Here is a 20,541-nt window from a genome sequence, read left to right as displayed (position 1 = left end):
TAGTGAGTGAAAATGTTGCTGAAATCCATATTCATGTTTAGGAAGACTTCATTGTAGCAGACACTTGCATCAATTTACAGCGTAACCCCCTCCAACAACATTGACATAACATAATCGCTCTGACTGCAGAACACAAAGCAAGGACGCAAAAAGAGAAACTTCTCTTCCAAAGAGAACATAGCAGAAGAGCGTTCATCTTTCCAACGCCCTGAGCTTGTGTCCCATCCTGTCTGGAAAGGGAGATGCACGTGTCTATATTTTTCTTCTGTTTATTACAAAATCAAAGCTATAAACAAGCTCCAGATTACTACAACAACAAAATTAAACTGTGTGTGCACTGAGTGCACAGAGGTGCCCAAGTTCTGCTGCTGCGTACATTTTTGTACAATCGTAGAAACTAGAGATGGTAAAATCCTATAAAGTTTGCTATTCCATCTTCCTGATAATCTTCCATGGGCTTTCCATTGTTTTTTCTCACTTCAGTGTGAAATGCCATGGCAGTTTTCCTAAGGAAAATACTCTGTAGCCCAGTATCTTTCACTATCAAGAAACTATTTCCTGGGATTTTTTTTGTCTATGTTTTAATCTTTTCATCTCATTATACGTTTCCAAAATTTCTTGACTCTTTCTACTGGCAGAATAAAGGTGCCCTTCTTTGTTAAACTGTTTTCAGATTCAAACTGTCCTTTTGGGTCATTTTTTCAGAGAAGGGAAGGTGACCCACTTTGACAAAGCTGCGTTGGGTCTTCGTGATGGGTTACAGAGCTGCCCACTTTGTGCGGTGCAGACCTGGTCATTCCAGGGATCCCCTGGGGTATCTCTTGGCCAAGCAGAATGATCTAGTCAAAAGAGGCACCATAACCCTATTTATAAAAGTATAGTACTGGAATACTGAAAATTAATTTATTTTTTCCCCCTATTTGAATATTTAATGGTACTAATAGGTTGGCGTTCGTCTGGAGTATTTTTTTTTTTTTTCAACTTTGCCACTTTAGCCAAGCAAATATTAATTGATTAAATTTCACAACATCTTTGTAATATCAAGCATCAATGCTGCAGTTTTGATCTGTTATTAAAAATTCAGAAAGATTAAGATCTTCTCAGAGGCCAGGCAGGAATCTGAGGCAGAGTCGGGGAAAAAAAATCCAGACCCTGCCCTTCCAGTGGTTTAGCCACAAGAGCATCCTTCTGTTTTGAACAGCATATTTCTTCTATCAAAAAAAAAAAAAAAAAACTTTAAAAAGAGATGAAGGCACACAGGACTGTCAGTTTTAGAGGAGCCTGAACCATGGTGGTTTTATGGTTTGGCAAATGGAGAACATAATTATGACTCCAGTACTGAAAACTGCCAGAGAGTTTGGCTGCAAATTACTTGACCAGGATTTCTTACTCTGCTTCTTTTGACCTAAACAGATCCTTTTCTACCTGTCTGAAAAACACCCTGGAGAACATGTTTGTTGGTTTGGTTTTTTTTTGGTTTTTTTGTTTGTTTGTTTGTTTGGGTTTTTTTGTTGTTGTTGTTTTTCTTTTTAAAAAAACTTTAATAACAACATCAGAGAAATTCAGTGAGCAATCTTTGGAAAGCTGATTATGTGGTTGATGCTGGACTGACCACTGTTAACTTGCATTAAGTCTGTTTTCTTTGTCACTAATAATGTTTCTTAAGGTAAAATGGCTTAAGAACAACAGAGTAAAAAGGATGCATCAAGCTGATTAATTACATTATGTGGATATTACTCCATATCTTACCCAAAAGGGACTTATTAGTGCTTTATACTGTTACCAGTAGTATTTTAATTATTGTCTGGGATGTGCAGTAACCCAGTCTACAAAGGCTAAGCTACATGAGCTTTGCCAGAACTGCTGCACAAGCAGAGTCTCCGCAGAAGGAACTTAGATGGCAAATGAGAGTTATTGTGCTTTACACCAACTCCCAGCAACATAAATGATACAGGCAAACAAATCTGCTCCTTGAATTATTTGCATCCGAACGGAGGAGCTGGGGAGGCAGAGCTGTGTCACTCTGGGATGAACGGACTGACATTGTGAAGTAGCAAAATATGTGGAGCTACCCTCGTATTGAGCTTTTCTGAGTGTCACACATGCCCTCAAAGCCTTTTTTTTTTTTTTTTTTTTTTTTTTTTTTAGGAGCTAGAAATGATAATCTGTTTGGAGAAAGGAGATAGCTTGTCTTACAGATACAACGTATGTTCTAGTCTAATTTTTCTCCTTTCCAGCTGCATTAGTTTAAATCTGTATTTGGAAAACCCACAAAATTTTACCTTTAAACTACATAGCTTTTCAAGAGTTTTGCAAAGTAAGCATTTTGAATATCTAGTCAATGTGCATGCATTTGTGTTTTGATCTGTTGTATGCTATATTAGACTGTTTTTAAACTATCTAATTATTTTTTCAAACTATATATTTAGTGTAAGGACTTTATTTCTGAATTAAGACATCTCAGGAGCGTTCATTTAATAATAACAGGGAATAATGAACTTTTTTTTTCAGCAGTACCAGCATCTGTGTTACAATAGTCTGCAACTTGAATTTGATCTATTCTTGTTTTATCTGATAACTGTCCTCATTTGTGAAAAGTCAGGCCATATTCATGGTTGATTTTTTTTTTAATTTTTTTCTTTCCAGAAACCAGGATATAAACCTGAGTGTGTGGATTTGTGTGGTGCCCGCATCGAGTGGACCTCAGAGAAATCCAGCAGAAAGAATGTCTTTCAGGTAAGACACAACGCATGTTTTTCATTGCTCATGTGAGTATAAACTCTATTAAGTTAAGAGGCAGAGTTTATTTCCTTGGTTTTAATAACTACAGACTGATTTAATGCAACATTTTTCTTACCAATACGAGAGCGAAACATTTTATCAAGCATCAGTTTACTATTTTTCTAAGAGAAGGATTTCTGATGACTGAGTCTCCTAAACACTTGAGAACCTGTTGATTTATTGATTAATGCTCTATATTCAATTTGTTTTTAAAACTTAGTAGGTAATTGCTTTGGGTTCAGGCCTAGAATCTTGACCTAAAGGACTTCCATAAACACGACTTCTTCAAACTGCTTATACAAGCATTGCTCCAGTGCAGTGCGGTTACTCTGTTTATTTTTATTGCTGTTCAGGGTCCTCAGACGGTGATGACCCAGGTTCATTTCTGGAAGGGGAGGGGAAGATTTTAAAAGCTTGCCTCTGTCATGGCCAGCATGGAAGGATGTGTATTTCTCATAGGGCTATTCTTCATTGATGGAAAATAATATAATTTAATTACTTCATTTAAATCCCATTGAATTGAAAGGTAGGATCGAGGCCCAGGAAGATGAAAGGACAAGAAAAGCCTTACTACAAGGTTAACATTCCAGGATCTAGGGCCCAAAGTAGTTTATTGCAACATCTTCAGGTTTTGAACATAATTCAACTCCCATGAATGTCTGTAGAAATTTTTTTTGTGTGTTTTTGGTTTGGGTTTGGTTTTTTTCACTAAAAGTTGCATCAAGCCACATAAGAATATAATTCTCTAGGAAATGAGGTTTTGTTGTTTTTTTTTCCCAGAGTTTTAACGTTAACAATTTTTAACAATACAAACAGTAAAGGAAGGAGAGACACAGAAGGGAACATGTCAGGGTCAAGATACTGTTAGTTATCAGATAGTCCTTTGGCATCATCACCGATGAAACATGCTGGAGGAACCAACTGTGCCTGGGTCTGGGGTTTAAGAAAAAAATTCACCATACACAAAAACCTTGTAAAGAACTGTACATGGCTTCTTGAAAAGAAAACTCTTTGGATTATCTGGGTGTTACAAAGACTTTTTTGAGGTTTATTTTTCTACATATCTTTCTAAAGCACATGCAATATTTAGAAATATTACTTTTCTTCAGTACAATGAGACCTATGCTTCTACACCCCCCACATCCTTCAGGTTGTCTCGAGAAAACACTTGGAGCTTTGTCATTTCCTAGGTATTTTTAGAATAAATATTTTGGTTTTGCTGTCAATCTTCAGCTTTTTTACTTGGAATGTGATTAAGTATAACCTTAGCCTTCACTCCTGCAACCCCCTGAGCACACTGACAGGTCTTCTGAGCTTCTAGGGTTTATTTCTCATTTTGCAGTAAGCAAAATTTCTGCTTGGAAATATTGAAGTGGTGATTCATTGCAGCTAATACATTTCCAACGTAAAGACAAATGAAGTTCTGTTATTGATTTACCAAACTGGTTGTACGAGGACTTTGCAATGCATTTTCTTCTCACTTCTGCTAGCGTGAGGGGTGACTTCACTGAATCAGAATAATGTGAGAAAGGAAACTCATGCACTACTGTTTGAACCCATTAAAACATGTCTTCATCAAGCCAATAAGTGAGTGGGAGAGACATTAAGAAGTAAAAGCATGGGAGGAAGGACATATGTTAAGACACATTTTGAAAAGGGATGGAGCATTGTTTAGACAGAGAGCTACAAGAGGATTATGCCAGATGGTAAGAGCGAAAGAGGAGAAGGCTTTGGCATCAGTAGTGGTGACATTTTGGGAAAGGAAAGGACTAAACGAGACTGGTGCTACATGAGCAGATAGAGTGGGAAGGGGACTAGAGAGAGAGTGAAGATTTATGAGATAGTCTGGAGTGAATCCAAGGCGAGTTCGAAAGCAGAGAGGTCAGTTTGTACCTGGATACTGAATATTTCAGGAAACACTTCTGATGACCTACTTATCCATCGTGGGTGGGAGTAAGATTGATAATGTATGTCTACTTATTCATAGATTTGTTCAAATGAACAGAACATGCATGGGTGATCTTTGAATTTTTATTTGGCGACCTAAATATAGATGTGTTGCATTGCTATTTGATTAAATACATTAGCTGCCTGACTCTGAAATTATCAGAAATAAGTATAATTATTTCTTCAAAGAGTGGCAACAAAGTGTAGTTGGTGGGTTTTTGTTTCATTACTTTCTGAATAATAAAACATTATTTTCTGATTCAAAAACAACGATGGTTATTTTCTGCTAATATGTTGTATTAGGAGTAGGTGCAGAATTTTGAATTTGATTTAGTCTGGGTGCTCAATTTGAGTTTATGAATTATAGATTAGAAATAGAAAATGACTATTGAGATTTTGGTTTGAAGAAAAAAAAGGAAATCTTAAATTTAAAATCTAAGCATATGACAGTTAATGGATGGTAACAAGAAGATGGACTATAGGAGTACCATAAAGAAAACTAATTGGAAACATGATCGATGTAGGGGAAAAAAAAAAAAGAAGAAACTGCGAGTAAATGATATTCAGGCAGGAAGATTTGGGTTTCTGGTCTTGATCATGTGGTTTTGAGTGGTGTTACTCTACTCATTTTAATTGAGCTATTCCCTTTTTAACAGGATAAGTCTGATCTGTCTCTCACACTACCCAATTTGTGCAAGCAATCTATTTCTGTTCTTGACGCACACATTATGTGGGGTTTTTTTTCAAATTTTACTTAGTAGTAACTGAAAATATGCACATCTTATGAAATATAACCTTCTGATTTTCCTTCGTGTATTTTATTGACGATATAGCTAGGACCGAGGAAAAGAACTGGTTAGAAACAGCTTCACGTGATGTGGGGAAACGTAGGAGTTTGCAGTGAGATACCACGCTGTTTCTTCTCGCTGCCTGAATGACGCGATACACTAGGTCTTCATCACAGGAGTGGTGAATAAAAGAAGATTTATGTTCAAATCACATGCTTTAAATATTTCTGCTAAGTGCTAGTTTGCTCTTTGGTGTTTAGCCTGAAATTTAAAGCACTGAGGATTAAAAGGATTACAACATAATCTTAAATAATCCTAAGTGTCATTTACAGAGAGATGGTTGTAATAACTAAATAAACCCATGTTAAGGGATGGCAGTGTTGTCAGTCAGCAACTGGAACAGAAACAGCATCTATGTCACTCTGTCATTCTCCTGTTTCCTTTATTTGGCTTAGTTTGATATTGGGTAGGTGCGTTTTGATGCAGGTTATAAAAAAAATAAAATAATACGACGGACTGTTTTTCAGTCAGTACTAATACGACTGCCAAGGCACGAGTAACTAGGTTAGCTTGCAGATTTTCTCAATATTCAGTATTTTCTGCTTGTAGTAACTTTTCAACTGGAGTTTATTCTTCCCCCTTCTTTACTCATCCTCTACTCTAAGCAGCCCTTTAAATTTCAAATTCAGCCCAGACATCGTGGAAGATGTGCTCTTCACCTCTGGCTTCGTAATTCTGGAGTTTCATTAGCACAAAGTCTTGTGACTGTAGACTATTTCCTTGAAGAGGTTTTGGAATATTTCTCTCAGCTGATTCAAAAATGAAAAGGAAAAACAGGAGAGAGGTGAAGAGTGTAAAAAAAGGTCGCATGCACCATACTTAGGAATCGGTGAAGGTGCTTTGTTCTCTTAATAGTACTATTCATTTAACTAACAGGCATTTTTTTAAGTTTCTTTAGTAGTATTTTTTTCCCTCTTTATCAAGTTCATTTTTTTAGGAAGGCTTCACATGTAGAATTTCTGGCTCTTGTCACAGATCTGGTGTAGTATCGGTTTTTGTTTCAACACACTGCAGCTGTAAGGGTTTACTTATTCATACACAACCAAGAATTGTAAATGTACATTACAAATAGAGAAATCTGTGTAAGACGTACAGTATTTCAACAGCGAGACAGCTGAAAGTACAACTGTACCTATGTGTAATATGAAGGAATTTCTCTTGCAGCTGTTTCATATATAATAACATTTATGGCGCTGATCTGGGATAACTCCCTTGTCCTTGAAGCTATCCAGATTTGTCCAAGAGCATAATCTGAATGATAAGCTATTTTGTTCTACATACTGTAGGATCAGTACAGTATCTGGATGCCTCCCAGGAATGTTTTAACTCACCGCTTTTTGCCATGGGAGGGATCATTTTCTTTTGCCTGATCCCTCCCGAGGAAGCCTGGAGAGCGCAATGTGGAGGGGCTTGGGCTGGGATTGGTATTTTGATTTCCTTGCATGTTTTTAAATACAAGTGCTGTACAGAGGAGGCAAATCTAAAAAAGTCACCTTGCACTCAGATGGATGTGATCCTTCTGGCAGTCCTTATCAGCAGTTGGAGTATGGTCCCCATCCCAAATCTGCCCCAGAGAAAGTGCCGTGTCCTGAGCCTGAGAGTACCACTGCCTGTAGCTCCTACAAGATGCATAATAACCTTTGCTGGCTCTGAATCAGGTTCACATTAGGTGGACCTGTTGTGATTTTTAAAACATCTGTACAGTACTTTATCTCTTTCTGGAGGTTACTGCTGTGATTGTGGTTTAATTTCTGTCACAGAGACCTGAATATATCATTGCCTGGCTGAAAGACTTATAACCGTGTGACGTGGCTGGCGTCAGCAAGAGGTTCTTTAATAAACTTATAATTTGCTTTAAAAAAGCACAATAAATGGTCTTAATCATCATCAAACGTATATTTTTATTAACTCTGTTTCTATTGGTGTAAATAGGAGATCTTGACCATAAGAATGTGGAATGGTTTCTGCATTATATTTCTATTTCTCTCTTCTATCTGGCTTGTTAGTGACCTTATCAGCAAAGCCCCTGCCAAAATATTCAGTAAAACCTTATCGATGGAAGCAGAAAATATTCTGACCTCTCCATGTATCAGCCATTTTCTTTTGTAAACTAAATACAAGACCTGTGAACGCTTTTTTTTTCCCCTTGAATTTAGTTGTCTTTGTTCTTAGTTGTTTTTCATTTAGAAAGCCATGTAATACTGTATTTGACAGAAATGCATGCAAAATGCAGAGTCAGTGAATGGTGGACACTTTAAATATACAGTATTTATACTAATTTCCAGATTGAGGCCTTTTTTTTAAATACTTTTTGATAGTGTAGCTCTGTGGACATTTTTGGAATCACTTCTGATTTACGTCTGTAGAAGAACAGACTCTTTATTAGTTGGCCTATTATCTTTTCATTTATTTTTAAACCAGAAGCTACAAACAAAACTATACTTCTTTAGTTCATTTTTTTCACTTGGGTTCCTAAATTTTCTGAGGCATTAAGCAGTTCAGATCATGACTTTTGCTTTTGGAATCTGCTATTACAGTCATGCTTTTAGCATGCAAAACCATATAGGATCTTACGCATGTAATGGCAGTGGATCTGCGTTTTCATTGTGTATCTATATGCCAATTTTTTATTGCTGGTTTAAAAAGAAGAGAGACAGTATGTAGTGTTAGAGGAAAAATACCCTTGGTTGTGGAGAAAATAAATAAGCAAGAGCCTGGTAGCTGAGGCACCCATACAAGCTATTGGATATGCAGTTTCACCCTTGTTTCAGAAGCGGTAGGTGAGCAATGGTCAGGCTGTAACCTTCCTGGGTGAATGAGCGTGTGAGGCCTTGGATTTCGTACGTATAAGACCAGGGACGGCTAAAAATAAATGAGAAAACTTTTAATAATATATACCAAAATGCTTGTACTTTATGTTTCAAACTGTATGTATTTTGAAAGTAGACAAGATGTCAGCAGGAAAACACTTGCCTTTGACGACAGTGTGCATTTAAAGGTTTTGGGAAACTGAGTCTTCAGCCTCTACAATGCAATTTCAAGGAACTTCTGTACATATTCAACCTCTAGAATAGAGTTTCAAGCATTTCAAGGAACAACAACTTTATTTATAAAACTGGCAAGCTGAGTAGTTAAGGTAGAGTTGCTGCAAAGTTAGAGCTAATGTATTGCTCTGACTTTCTATGGTTCCTGTGTTTGCTTTGGGGTAACACAAAATCATCAGTGGCGTCAGCAAAGGCCTCGTGTATTTGGTGACTACAAAATGAGGACAGTAGTTTATATTTTATTAAAAAAAAATCCTAGTCACTATTTTACTAGTAATGGGAAAAAGTCATTACTTTTCAGAAATAGTTAAGTCCACTCCTGTTAAGTAACATTTTGTCGTACCCGGCTATTTGAAGGAAGATTCCAAATTCTTAACAAAACTTGGGTTGATTTGTAGCTAACTGTCATCTTAGCTACACAGTTCCTTTTTTTTCCAATTCTTGTCCCATGAAAAATACACTGTGTTGGAAAAAAAAATCACTTGAGAAGTGTAACTTCAAGAACTTGTGGAGGTCTCGAAAAGGCTTGAAAGTCTGGATGAAGAAAGAGCTGCTGTGGGCACGGTGCTGCAGTGATGCTGCCTGCAGCCCTGTGGACCACCTCTGCTGTGGGACTCACTGTAGGCCGTGAAAGATCAGGGCAACCAGCTCCTATAACACACCGGCACTTGGGGTCTCACAAAACCCCGAAGAACTCCAAAATCAGACTGAAAACTGAGGGTAAGTTTTCTGTGAACATCAGTCTGATCTAAAAATCCCACAACCCGTATTCTCTAAATCTGACATTATGTGCCCACAGTTGTCTGTCTGCTCAAAGTGATTATTATAACAGCTCACCACACTTTTGGATGGATGTAAGTGCTGATATGTGAGTGACTGTGATAGGTATGAGTGTCTGTGTATGCTCATACACATGTGTTGCTTAAGAAATTATGTGAATCACTTAGTTTTCGACAGCAACGCTGCAGCTTTTGGAAGTGCAGATGTTATTGTCCATCAGAAAAGGAAATATTTATTTCAAGCCACAGGCATTTTCTGCGGTGCAAAAATAAAACATAACAGCAGTTAATGCTTAATGTGCATGTGAAATAATTTTGTCAGGGACAGAAGCACGGCTGAGCACGAGGACCTGGACAAATACATGACAAATATCCAGAAGCACCTTGTGCCTTGGATAATGCCGAACTTAGGAAAAAGCAATCCGGGCATCTTACTCATAAGCGAAGTGTGACAGCAGAGCTGCTTATTTTTCCCACCACTTTTCAGCTGAATTCAGGGAAGATTGTGTTCATTGGGGTTTTTTTTTTTTGTTTGTTTAGTTTTTGTTGCTTTTTGCTTTTTTTTTTTTCTTTTTTTTTTACAGCAAGCAGTGTTTTTTTTTTTTTTGCGGCTCACGTGCGAAATGGCAGTGGGCTGCAGCCTCTTGCTGCATTATTCATAAACATATTGCTGCCATCTCGTGGGCAGCGCACAAGCCGGCGCGGACAGCCAGCAAGACCAGGGCCGGCCAGTGCCACCAAGGCTGTGCCTTGGCCCCAGGGAGGACCAGCTCTGCAGAAGATGGTGGTACCGGTCACTTGGCACCCACCATCATGACAGTGGAGCAGTTTCTAAGCTTCTTTCAGCAGAAATTGGTGCCTGGCTGAGTAGTTCACACTATTAACACTTATTTTAGCTGGTTGCTAAATGAGGTAATGTCTGCTTTTAGGAAGGAATAGTGCTGTTGTAAACCTGTTTCTCTAAATTATGCATGTAGTAGTCGTTTTGTGTGTTAAAATGGTGATTATCTTCCGATCGGTGGGGCTGATAGGAAAAAGGTAAATAGCTTCATAAGGACAGGCTGGTTCAAGATAAAGCACATAATGAGAATTACTGCTACAGATGTCTCGTTTGGTGAACTTGCAAAAGCCCTCTGATATGAGGTATTTGTTGCTGTGTTTTGAGGACTCATAAAAATGGGGAAAATGGTATTTTCATAGACCTGGCAATCAACAGCGGAAAGGGAGTATAGAAATGCAAAAGAAGCCTGGCTTTCCTGATTCTTCAGTACTTAAAGGTTTTGTGATTCTCCTGAGTGCAAACAGCTAAATTAATTTAAAAACGTTATGATTTTTGCAGCCTTCTTAATGTAAGCTAATATTAAAGAAAAAAATCATCTTGATATATGCCCAAACATCGCACACGTTCCCTTAATTCATCAAACTCTTGGGGGAAAAAAAAAATAACAAAAAAAAAAAAAACCCAAAGAGAAAAATGAATTCTAAATGAACTCACTCAGAGATAATCAAATCTGACTTGTTTACATGTTTGGTGCTGGTATTTCTGTATTCAGCCACTACATTTTTAAAAATCTTGGCGAAGTCACTTTACTCCATTTTTTTTTGTGTTTCTTTTTAATGAGTGAGGCAGAGATTGGAAGTTGGCTGGGCACGGCGAGCCTTGGCTGTCCTCTCTCGGAAAGGCAGCACCTCGCATTTGTGTGCAGAGGGTTGCCAGATATGGTAGGGCTTCGTGTTTTTTGTGTGGGCATGATTTCTACTGCTGACATTCTTTAGGGAGAGGACGATTTTTGGAGGTTGGAGGTTTCAAGGTGTTAAGTGGACAATGGCAGGGAACTTGAATGCAAATAGTGACCTGACCTCTCTTTTGGATAGTATACTTCTAGTTTTCAGCAGAGCGGTCATTCTTAGGCTGTGATTCACGGACCACTAATGGGATGGGGAGACTTTTTGAAATGGTAATATAAGCATAGTCAGCCAGAGAAGACACTTAAGGTAGCCCTCAGATGGTAGAAATAAAAGGAAAACCCAGAAGAACACTTTTCCACAAGGGATTCTGGCTTTTCAAACCTCCTCCTCAAGTTTATTGATTTTGAGGATGCTCCTCCAATTGATCCCCTTTATAGAGTATTTTTGTATGTGTTATGAGAGTTTTTAAATCTTGAGTTTCAGTTTAAAGGCTGGATTGCTTGAATTCTGATCTGGGTGGGTTTTTTTAAAATTTTAATCTGTTGTTTTTTTTTTTTTTTAATTTTTCCTTTTATCACTTTTTCTATGATTTGGAATGAATAAATTCCTAGGAATTTCATGCAATTACATCTGCAATTGCATCTGTAAAACAGAGTGATCCAAGAAGTTTAGCAAATATTTTATTTGGCAAACAAAGCTGCGAAGAGGAGGTGTGGTTTGCTTACCATTTAATTTAAAAATAGACTATCTAACTTAGATTATAGGGTGATTTTAACACTTAAAATCCACAGCACTTCAGTCAGAGTCCCTGTGTTTTGTTTTTCTTATGGCAGTCATGATTGTTACAAATACATTATTATTTAAAATATTAACATACTTGAAACCTAGAATGTGTTTAACTGTGTGTCCATCCTCCCTCCCCCCCCACCCCAAGTCAGAGTTTGCAGGTAAAGTTTTGCAGACTTACCTTTAGACTGATTTTCCAGGAGGGAAAACTTGTATTTGTAAATGTGAATATTCGTATGAGAGTACATTTTAATTTACGAAAATGGAAGCAAATTCCTAAGATTCTGTAAAGTAACAAAATTATTATTATTTTCTATTATTTGTACATAGTCATCACTAGGTGGAAGCATACTTTACATATTTTATTGAACATGTCATCTGTTATGGACAGAGCTGAATTGCATTGATTCTGCATAGTTAAGGGAATTATACACTTTTTAACCTGACTATTGAAGTAAACTTTTACTACCAAACACCTAACTCTCAGACAGACCAAGTAGACTTGTGCTCTGACCAATGCTGTGGCTGAAAAGAACAATGAAAATTGCATATTTTTTAATCATGGACTGTACAGAGATCTCTTGAATTAATTAAAAACCATTGTTCATATGTGGTAAAGTTAAAAGGAGACAAAAAGGTCATGGAGCAAGAGATTGACACGACCAATATCTACCCATTTCAATACCCCATTCTCCAGTATTTGAATCAGTGTAGCATGGATTGACTGTTGTTTTTTTTTTTTTCACTTCTCTTTTTAGTTACAGTAGCAAAATCCATTCGCAGCCCTTCCATATTTTCTCATGGTAGAGGACTACCTGCTGTAGATTGTGCAAGTTAGATTTTGGCTGAAGGCAACAAGACTGACCTCCACTGATGCCAATACACTGGCTTCACCCAAATTCTCCTGATTTACACCAGGAGTAGAACTTATGTACTTGTGCAGGTATACATGGCACCATGCCTATGTTTCTCTCTTGCATTTACGAGCTGATAGGGCAGAGTCTGTGTGAGGTGGTTCTCAGCTAGCATATCCCAGGCCATGTGTTTGAGAGGCCATGGAAGGTAACTCTCGAGTGTGAATATGGGAGTTAGGGATGAGAATTGTCTCTTTCTCCATACTTTGAATACTGTGTTTTGACTCTTTACAGGTTATAACACCCACTGGCCTTTATTGTAGGAGAAAGAAAGGTCATGGTGCATAAATTAACAAGAAAACATACACTTCATTCAGAAAATATTTCCTATCTTTTTTGACTAAGACACAGATTATCTTCCACACATGCTGAGAAAAGTGGGGTAAACGCATTTTTATATATCTGTCACTTTAATACATTTTAGACAATGGAATTAAGATTGTTGAGAGGGATTTCCTGTGCTTTGTAGCTTCTTAGCCCCAAACTGGCATAGCAGACATTGCTGTGACTTGGAGCCTTGTCACCTTCCCTGGGCTGCTCTGCCCCTGCTGAGGCTGGGCTTTGCCATCCTTCGGGGCAGGGTCAGCCAGTTACACCCTGGGGCAAGCGCCTCTCACCCCTTCCGTAGACAAGGATATAAAAACACTGTAATGAAGAGGAAATATGCCCCCTTCTTTTTTTTTTTTTTCCTTCCCTCTGTATATTTTTTTTATTTATTTATGATTTGCATTTGGAATCACACTTTTAATAATTATATTCACAATCTAAAATTAAATAAACATTTTGTTTAGTGCTCACAGAATTGCCAACCGCTGCTCAGGAAAGGATGTCCAGCAATTTATCAGCCTGTAGAAAATAATTATAGCAATATTTTGAAATGCATTGGTTGTAGTTTTGTTTTGATTTATAGAATGTAAATAATCAGTTTTGATTCTTCTGTTTCAAATGGATTTTTTGGAACTAAGGCTTTTGAATAAGAGTCCCTCAAACCAAGCTGTTGCTCCTGGGAAATTCTGTAGTGGTATGTAACTGGCATTTGAAAAATGCACACCTTCTGAGAAAAAAAAACAGGAAAATTCTGTCAAACAGGCTGATGGGAATTCCCAAGTTTGGAAATGCAGATTCTGTTGGAAAACAATGGCAGCACGATTCAGCTAAGGCTGCAGTTGGAGTGAAAAGGAACATGCTTTCACCATTGCATACTTTTTTTTATTTTTCTTTTTTTTTTTTTTTTTCCCCCACTTTCATTCTGGAAATAAGCATTCTACATGATCAGTTAAAAAGTGCAAAGTAAGGAACAAGATAAAGTAATGTGTGTTGGAACATATCATAGACTTTACCCGTGTAGAAAAAGTGTGAAGAAATATGGTAAAATTGAATGTAAACAAAGAAATGGGGAAAGTAAATGTGGGAGTGAAGAACTGTTTGCAGGGAGTGGGAAGAATGTAATTCAATAGTAGAAGATCAAAGGAAGGGAAGCCAATTTTTTTCAAATATTTGGTAATAACTAGAGATGTAGCAAGGTAACGGATCTGAACAAAGGGTCAGAATATCACAAATGGGAAGGGGAGAAACATTATATATAGCGAGGAGTGTACTTTTTTTTTTAAGATCAATTATTATCTCCATCTCCTGGTATTTCAGGACTGTCTTATAATTACTAGCATTATTTTCACTCCCTCTCCTGCACACATGCTCTGTCTCGCTCTCCCTTCCAGGCAACACTTCTCCACTTGCGCAGATTTGAGGGGGTAGGAGGATCTCGGGGGTTCTTTGCAAGATGCTTGTTTCCCACCGCCGAGTGTGGCACTGCCAGGACTCTTCAGGGGACTCTCTGCCAGCTATCCTTAGAAGCTTGCAGAGGAGTGGGAGAAGATTTGCATACTGCCCAAGCAGGGCCAGATTTGAACACCCCTCTCTGCGGAATAGTGCTGTACTGAGTAAATAATGACACCAAAATCACTGCAGCTTCTGTAGAATAGGTGCTGTGCTATGCCAAGCTATTAGGGTCTGTCCCTTGTTTCTTTCCTCCCCCCTTCCTAAGATGCTCCTTTTTTTTTTTTTATTCAAAGAAAGATTTCTCTTCACCTGCATTTTTCCCCTCTAATTTTACTTTTCCCTGGTTTTGTTTTCTTTTCCCTTACACTCTATTTTACATTTTTGTATTTTAATAACATATTTTAAGTCATTTTTCTCCTGTTCTCAATGTGGTGACAGTATATCCTGATGGAAAGATAATAATGCCCAAGGAGATTTTCTTTTATGAATTCTGCTGGTGTTACTTTCACATGCACAAATATATCATCTTGATTTCTAGCTCTGGGTCATTTCATTGCTCTTGTATGTCTTGCTACGAGATGTTTCCTGTAATTAAAAGATTAGGTTAAATAGATTATTTGTGCTGCCCTGTCTACATAAATGTTCTGTTTCTCTGCCTCTAGATACCAGCTTTTGTGTTTTAAGGCAATGTTGTGGTACATGAAGTTGCATCATGTCTCCTTTGTCTTTAAGCTGCTGACTTATTGGTAACAGAAGCAATCAAACGAGACATTTACTGCCAGAGCCTCGTAGGGTCAGTGAATTAACAGGTGCCAATAAGTTCTAAAGAAGTGTTTTAATCGTTTCTAAAGTATTTAATTAATGGACTTTTCCAAAGGAGTGGTGACTGAGCAGACATAAGGCCGATAAATATTTAATGTTTGTATCTGGGGAACTTTTTCTCCCTTTCATGTAATTTGAGGTGTTTGCTAATGGAAAACAAAACCTAAATTGTTGTGTAGCATGCAATTGATGACAAGCTGCTATCAGACTGTCCAGGATTTGGATACCTATCAGGAATTTATCTATATGTGCTGTGATATTCTGCATTTATAGTTGGTCTTGTTTAGAGAGTGTTTTAGGGTCAGGTTTCTCTGATACATCTAGATATCAATGTTAATATTTATGGGCTATGTCAAGTAGCCTCTGTGAACTCTGTTACTTGATTATTAAATGTGCACATGGCTATTTTCTTGGCCTGCTGTGGTCTCAGTAACTACCACTCATTGGGTGGTAGTTACTAGAAAAAAGACTCCAGGTCCCAACATGTTTGTTGGTCTATGTGATGTTCACAACACTTCCTTAAAAATGTGGTACTAGTAATGCCATAACTATAATGCCAATGCTTAAAACTGTCTTTTTTCTTTGCTTGATTCTTGTCATAGCCTGGTTTTCCTCACTTTAGGGAACATTTCCCTTCCTATTACTTTCCTAAATTCTCACTCCTTAATCTTTGTCAAAAAAAAAAACAACAAACAACAAACCAGTTGTGTCTGAGCTACATTTGATGTAATAAATTCCTCTTGCTCTTGAGTTCTCTTTGTTCTATTTCCTTAAAAAATAAGAAATAAGATTTCTTTTTTTGTTGTTGTTGTTGTTTTGGTTTTTTTGGTCTTAATATCCCTACCTTAAGGAGTGATGTTTGAGCTACAGCTAGTGTGGCCCCGTTGATTAAAGACTTTTCCTTGCTTCTCCATTGACCCAACCATTGCAATCAGGGCAGCTTTGGAAACGGCAACGTGGTGGAGTTAAACAGGCAGAGTGCATAACTGGAGTTCAGAGTGAGAGATCACATAGATTTGTATGGCTTAGTCAGTCTGTTTATTAAATTGCATGTTTCTGTCTGTTCCTGCCACTTCCTCTTAGCTATGGCTAAATGAGTGGTCTCTTCCTGACCGTCCTTGAATACCAAAGCGCGAAGCAGTCTCCAGCCAGCGGCCGGGTTCCCCAGTAGGGAAAGCTCTCTGCTAGCTCTCATGGCTGGAGCAGGACTGTCCATCCTGCCTGTGATGTGCTGTTGCAAGTTTAGAAATGCCAAAACTGTTGAATAAATTGATTCTATTTGTTGTTGCAGCTCAACAGGCCTTTGATCTGAAACGCTCGAGCATGCCAGGCAGCTCCAGCAGAGCCACCCTTTACCGTTATTAGTACAGTAATAGTCTTGTTATCAGGTTGTAAGAATTAATTTTGTCATATTATGAGGGAGAAGTTGTGGTATCGCAGGACCGGGAAACATGGTATTGACTGCCCCTGTGCTCTCATTGGTGACGGCACATGCAAGCGGCTCGATTCTGTTGATTTGGGGCATTGCTTCTAATTAAAATGGCATACTATTAGAGCAACAAAAATGTGTTCGTAGAGTGTCCAGGCCTCTTGGCTCCACACAAAATGCAACTAAGAACATTGTGATATAGTGGCTACATTGTTTTATCAATCCCTTGGCTGACAATGGGAAAAGATTGTGGTGTGTTGCTCCCCACCTAAGCAGGGAACAGAAAGCTTCCTTAGAAGTGGCTGATCCTGAGGGAGTTAAAAAAGCCAGCAACTCCTGAAGGTATCTCTTATGTTCCTTAGAGATCTGGACACACACAGATCTATGGAAATGATGTCATACAGGGGGCAAAACATTTATCACCAAAAAGACAGAATCTTTCAGAAGTATAGCTGATATACTCCATATACTACAGGATATAGTATAGTATATTCCATAGTTCATTTTTCTCCTTCTCTTACTTTTTAAATCTGTCTTCTTCCTACTTTTTCCTTCCCTCCATGTATCTTTATTAATTCCCTTACTATTTGCAAATCTTTTCTGAGGAGTATGTGATTTGTCCGTTTATTATCTCTGAGGATGGTTGATGCACTAGGCTGGATTTGAAGTCATCCACAATTTCTTTCCAGCTCTGTAGCATGTAAAGAATGTGCTTATAATCAGTCAAGGTAAAATAATTGGAAATAGGAATAATAATAATAATAATATAGCAACAGCCAATGTATTTGTCAGCTTGGCTGCAGTGGTTTTGGTTTTCTACTTAACTCAGTGAATGCGTACGTGGCTTGTGGAGGAAAGCAGTCATTTTTCTCAATTTGATGTATGCAAAACTGATAATGCAGTTATTTCAAATGTCGGTTATATCTGCCGATGTAATTAAAAATACACATCTGCCTCTCTGAAAACGCAGTTCAGTTGTTGAGTTTTTGGTTTTAGTATTTTAAAGGCAACTGTGCCAATCTGAGCAAGACGCACAGCAACTTCATTTGGACAAACTCTCACTTTGTTACTTTTTGTTCATAAATGCCGTTAACAAGTTCTTTTGTACTTCTTTGAGTGTTAATTGATGTAAACAAAGTCTGCATTTTATCTAATCCCACTGAAGCTTGTTAAAATTAAAGATGTGCCAAATTATTCCAAAGCAGGTTGTAAAGTAAGTGAACCATTAGATCCACTGGCTCACAAATGGCATAGACAATGTGTGCTCTATTTGCTTCTGTTTCAGGGACTGTTTATGTCAGAACTTTCAAATCACAAGTTGTTTTTTGGTTGGTTTTTTTTTTTGCGTCTTTAATATTGTGTCTAGTTAATCTGTATGGCAGAAGTACAACACAAGCAGCAGGGCTGAGCGTGACTAAAGCTCTTCCTAGAAAAGTCCACATATATGCTCCTAATTGAGTGTACCTAGCAGTCAGCTCTGCTAATTTCTGGATCCAGCATTTTCTTTTCACTGAGATGTCCATTTGTTAGCATTTTCTCTTTGCAACAATTGTGATTTGCAAAGTTTGTGATTCCCCCAGGTTCCAATGTGTTATTTTTTGTGCTGGTAATTTAATATATGAGGCACCATGCTGGCCTCAGCTGAATCTCTAGCGCACAAGAATGAGTATGAAAGCGTCATTTTCATGAAAAAGTTAGTGGATGGATACACTGAGGGAACTGATGGTACTTCTCTCCTAGCCTGGTCACTAGCTCCCACACCATAAGACCTGTTCCCCAGGTCTTCTGTGATTCTTCTCTTCTTCTGCATCTTTATCTGCTCCTTTGTATTGTCTTTTGGAAAATGGTTCTCTTCCGTCTCCTACCTCCTCTTCAGACTTCAAGACCTTTGATCCTGTGCTGGCTCAGGACTACCTCATCTACCAGTGCAGTTGAGCTACTGTGTCTGCACTAGAAACATCAAAGTCTACATTCCTACTCCACCCCTCATCCCATTCCTAACTGGAATATTGAGTGGGTTCTCTGAAGTTGTCTTGTACCAAACCATGAAGATAAGTTCCACATGCCTACTGCAGAGCCTGGAGAAGAGCTCTGCACTCCAATCCAAACATGTGCTGATGGTCTTGTAGTAAAGCTTACTTTACCTGATTTCCATAGGAACAGCTAGGACAGCAAAGGGGTCAGTATGAGCCTCAAAATCAAGTACTATCAAGTATTAGTGAATCAAGTACTCATCAAGTACTATCCCGAGTTAGCACTTTAGTGGGCTGTGCTGTGCTGACAGTGCTACTCTTCTCTAAGTCCCTTGAAGCTGGATGTGTTGTCCCTACTGTAGGCTCATAGGGACAGAGGTGATGGGTTTGTTCCATGCATACACAGTACCTGACACTGTAAGGTACACAACTGGGGCTCCGTGGTAATTCGAAGTATAAAAACTTAATAAAATAACAAGAAAGCACATCTCTGTGCTGTTTTCAGCCTTTCTTTAAAGTTGCAAAATGTGACTGGGGATTAATATCCTATAATTTCATGTTTTACAGCATCTCATAGCAATTACTGCTAACCAGAAGTTTGATTCTTGAATGCTAAATGTTATCTCATAGAATATCAGAATAGTTTAGGTTGGAAAGAATGTTTAAAGGTAAAGATCTTGTACCTGTGTAGCAGGAACATACACTGCTGCCCTCAAGGTGAAGGAAAGCAAATCTAGACAGAAGATGGCTAGCGCTGAGAACTTTCCTGGACATGGGGAACTGGCTAGCTGGATCCACAGAGGAGTGGAGGTATCTAATTAGGAATCAGATACGTAAGTACCGTTACAGATCTAGTTAGCAGTGACTTTGTTTTGGCTTAATCTGTAGGGCTTTTCTTCCAAGTAAAAATGTCTTATGGACAATTCTTTTATCAGATAAAGCTGAGATAATCTGGTGATACATGTTAGACAAGACAGATCTGAAAGATCGGTATATATAGATGTTTCTCAATCTTATCTTTCATAATTCCCTGTTTGTTTTTTTTTCTAGCTGCCAGCACCATAGTATCTAATCTTTCTAGCAAACAGGTGGCTCTTGCAGCATGCTTTACAATCAGTCAGACTTTGGCTCAGTCTAATTTGCTTAATCATATTAATTAATTACTTTTGTAAATGTCAGAAAAGTTCAGCACACATTTTACTTTTTGAAAAGATTTTTGAAGATCTTTTTAGTAAATATGTAACTTTGAAATATCTGCAGTATTTTTACTGAAATTGCAGAGCATAGTTACTCAGATTATTCATTACAAGTGAACTATTCAACTTCCTCAGTCATTTTGCACTTTGAAAATTGACTCTAGATTTCTATGAATTTATTTCCTATTTTACAACAGCTTAATCAGGTGATGCCACCAATTTCAGCCTATGACGTATTCTGCTAGTCACCTAATTTATTTGGTAGTCACAGTGTGCATTGTTGCATTCAACATACCCTCTGGTTGGAGAACAAAGTATTTTTAATGATGGTAAACACTGTAGACTAGAAATTATTGAGTTTTGCACAAATGCCTTTGATTTCTGTAGACTAAAACTTATTTGCTGTGGAGTATTTTTTCAAGTGCTGGAAACTCCAAAAGTCAGTTTTAGACTAGGAAATGAAAATGGTCACATACCTCCTAAAGGTGGAACTCATACATTTGTTGTGATTAATGCATCTTGTCCAAGGCTGTTTGTTAACCCAAGTAGTGACA

At 37.9% G+C, this 20,541-nt stretch overlaps 1 protein-coding gene across 5 annotated transcripts in view; it reads left to right on the top strand.

The window, feature by feature from the left end:
* ARHGAP15 (Rho GTPase activating protein 15) overlaps positions 1-20,541 on the top strand; it is a 327,658-nt gene that overhangs the window by 57,688 nt on the left and 249,429 nt on the right. For all 5 annotated transcript variants that reach the window (XM_086750894.1, XM_086750893.1, XM_086750896.1 and 2 more), the window contains one exon: positions 2,647-2,736. In XM_086750894.1, the coding sequence (XP_086607020.1) occupies positions 2,647-2,736 (90 nt within the window). The remainder of the gene's footprint in view (positions 1-2,646; positions 2,737-20,541) is intronic.

Source organism: Chlamydotis macqueenii, chromosome 6 (genome assembly GCF_036417535.1).
Source record: "Chlamydotis macqueenii isolate bChlMac1 chromosome 6, bChlMac1.mat, whole genome shotgun sequence".
Taxonomy (NCBI): Eukaryota; Metazoa; Chordata; class Aves; order Otidiformes; family Otididae; genus Chlamydotis; species Chlamydotis macqueenii.
Note: the sequence above shows the minus strand (reverse complement) of the source record. Positions and strands in the feature narration are given on the sequence as shown.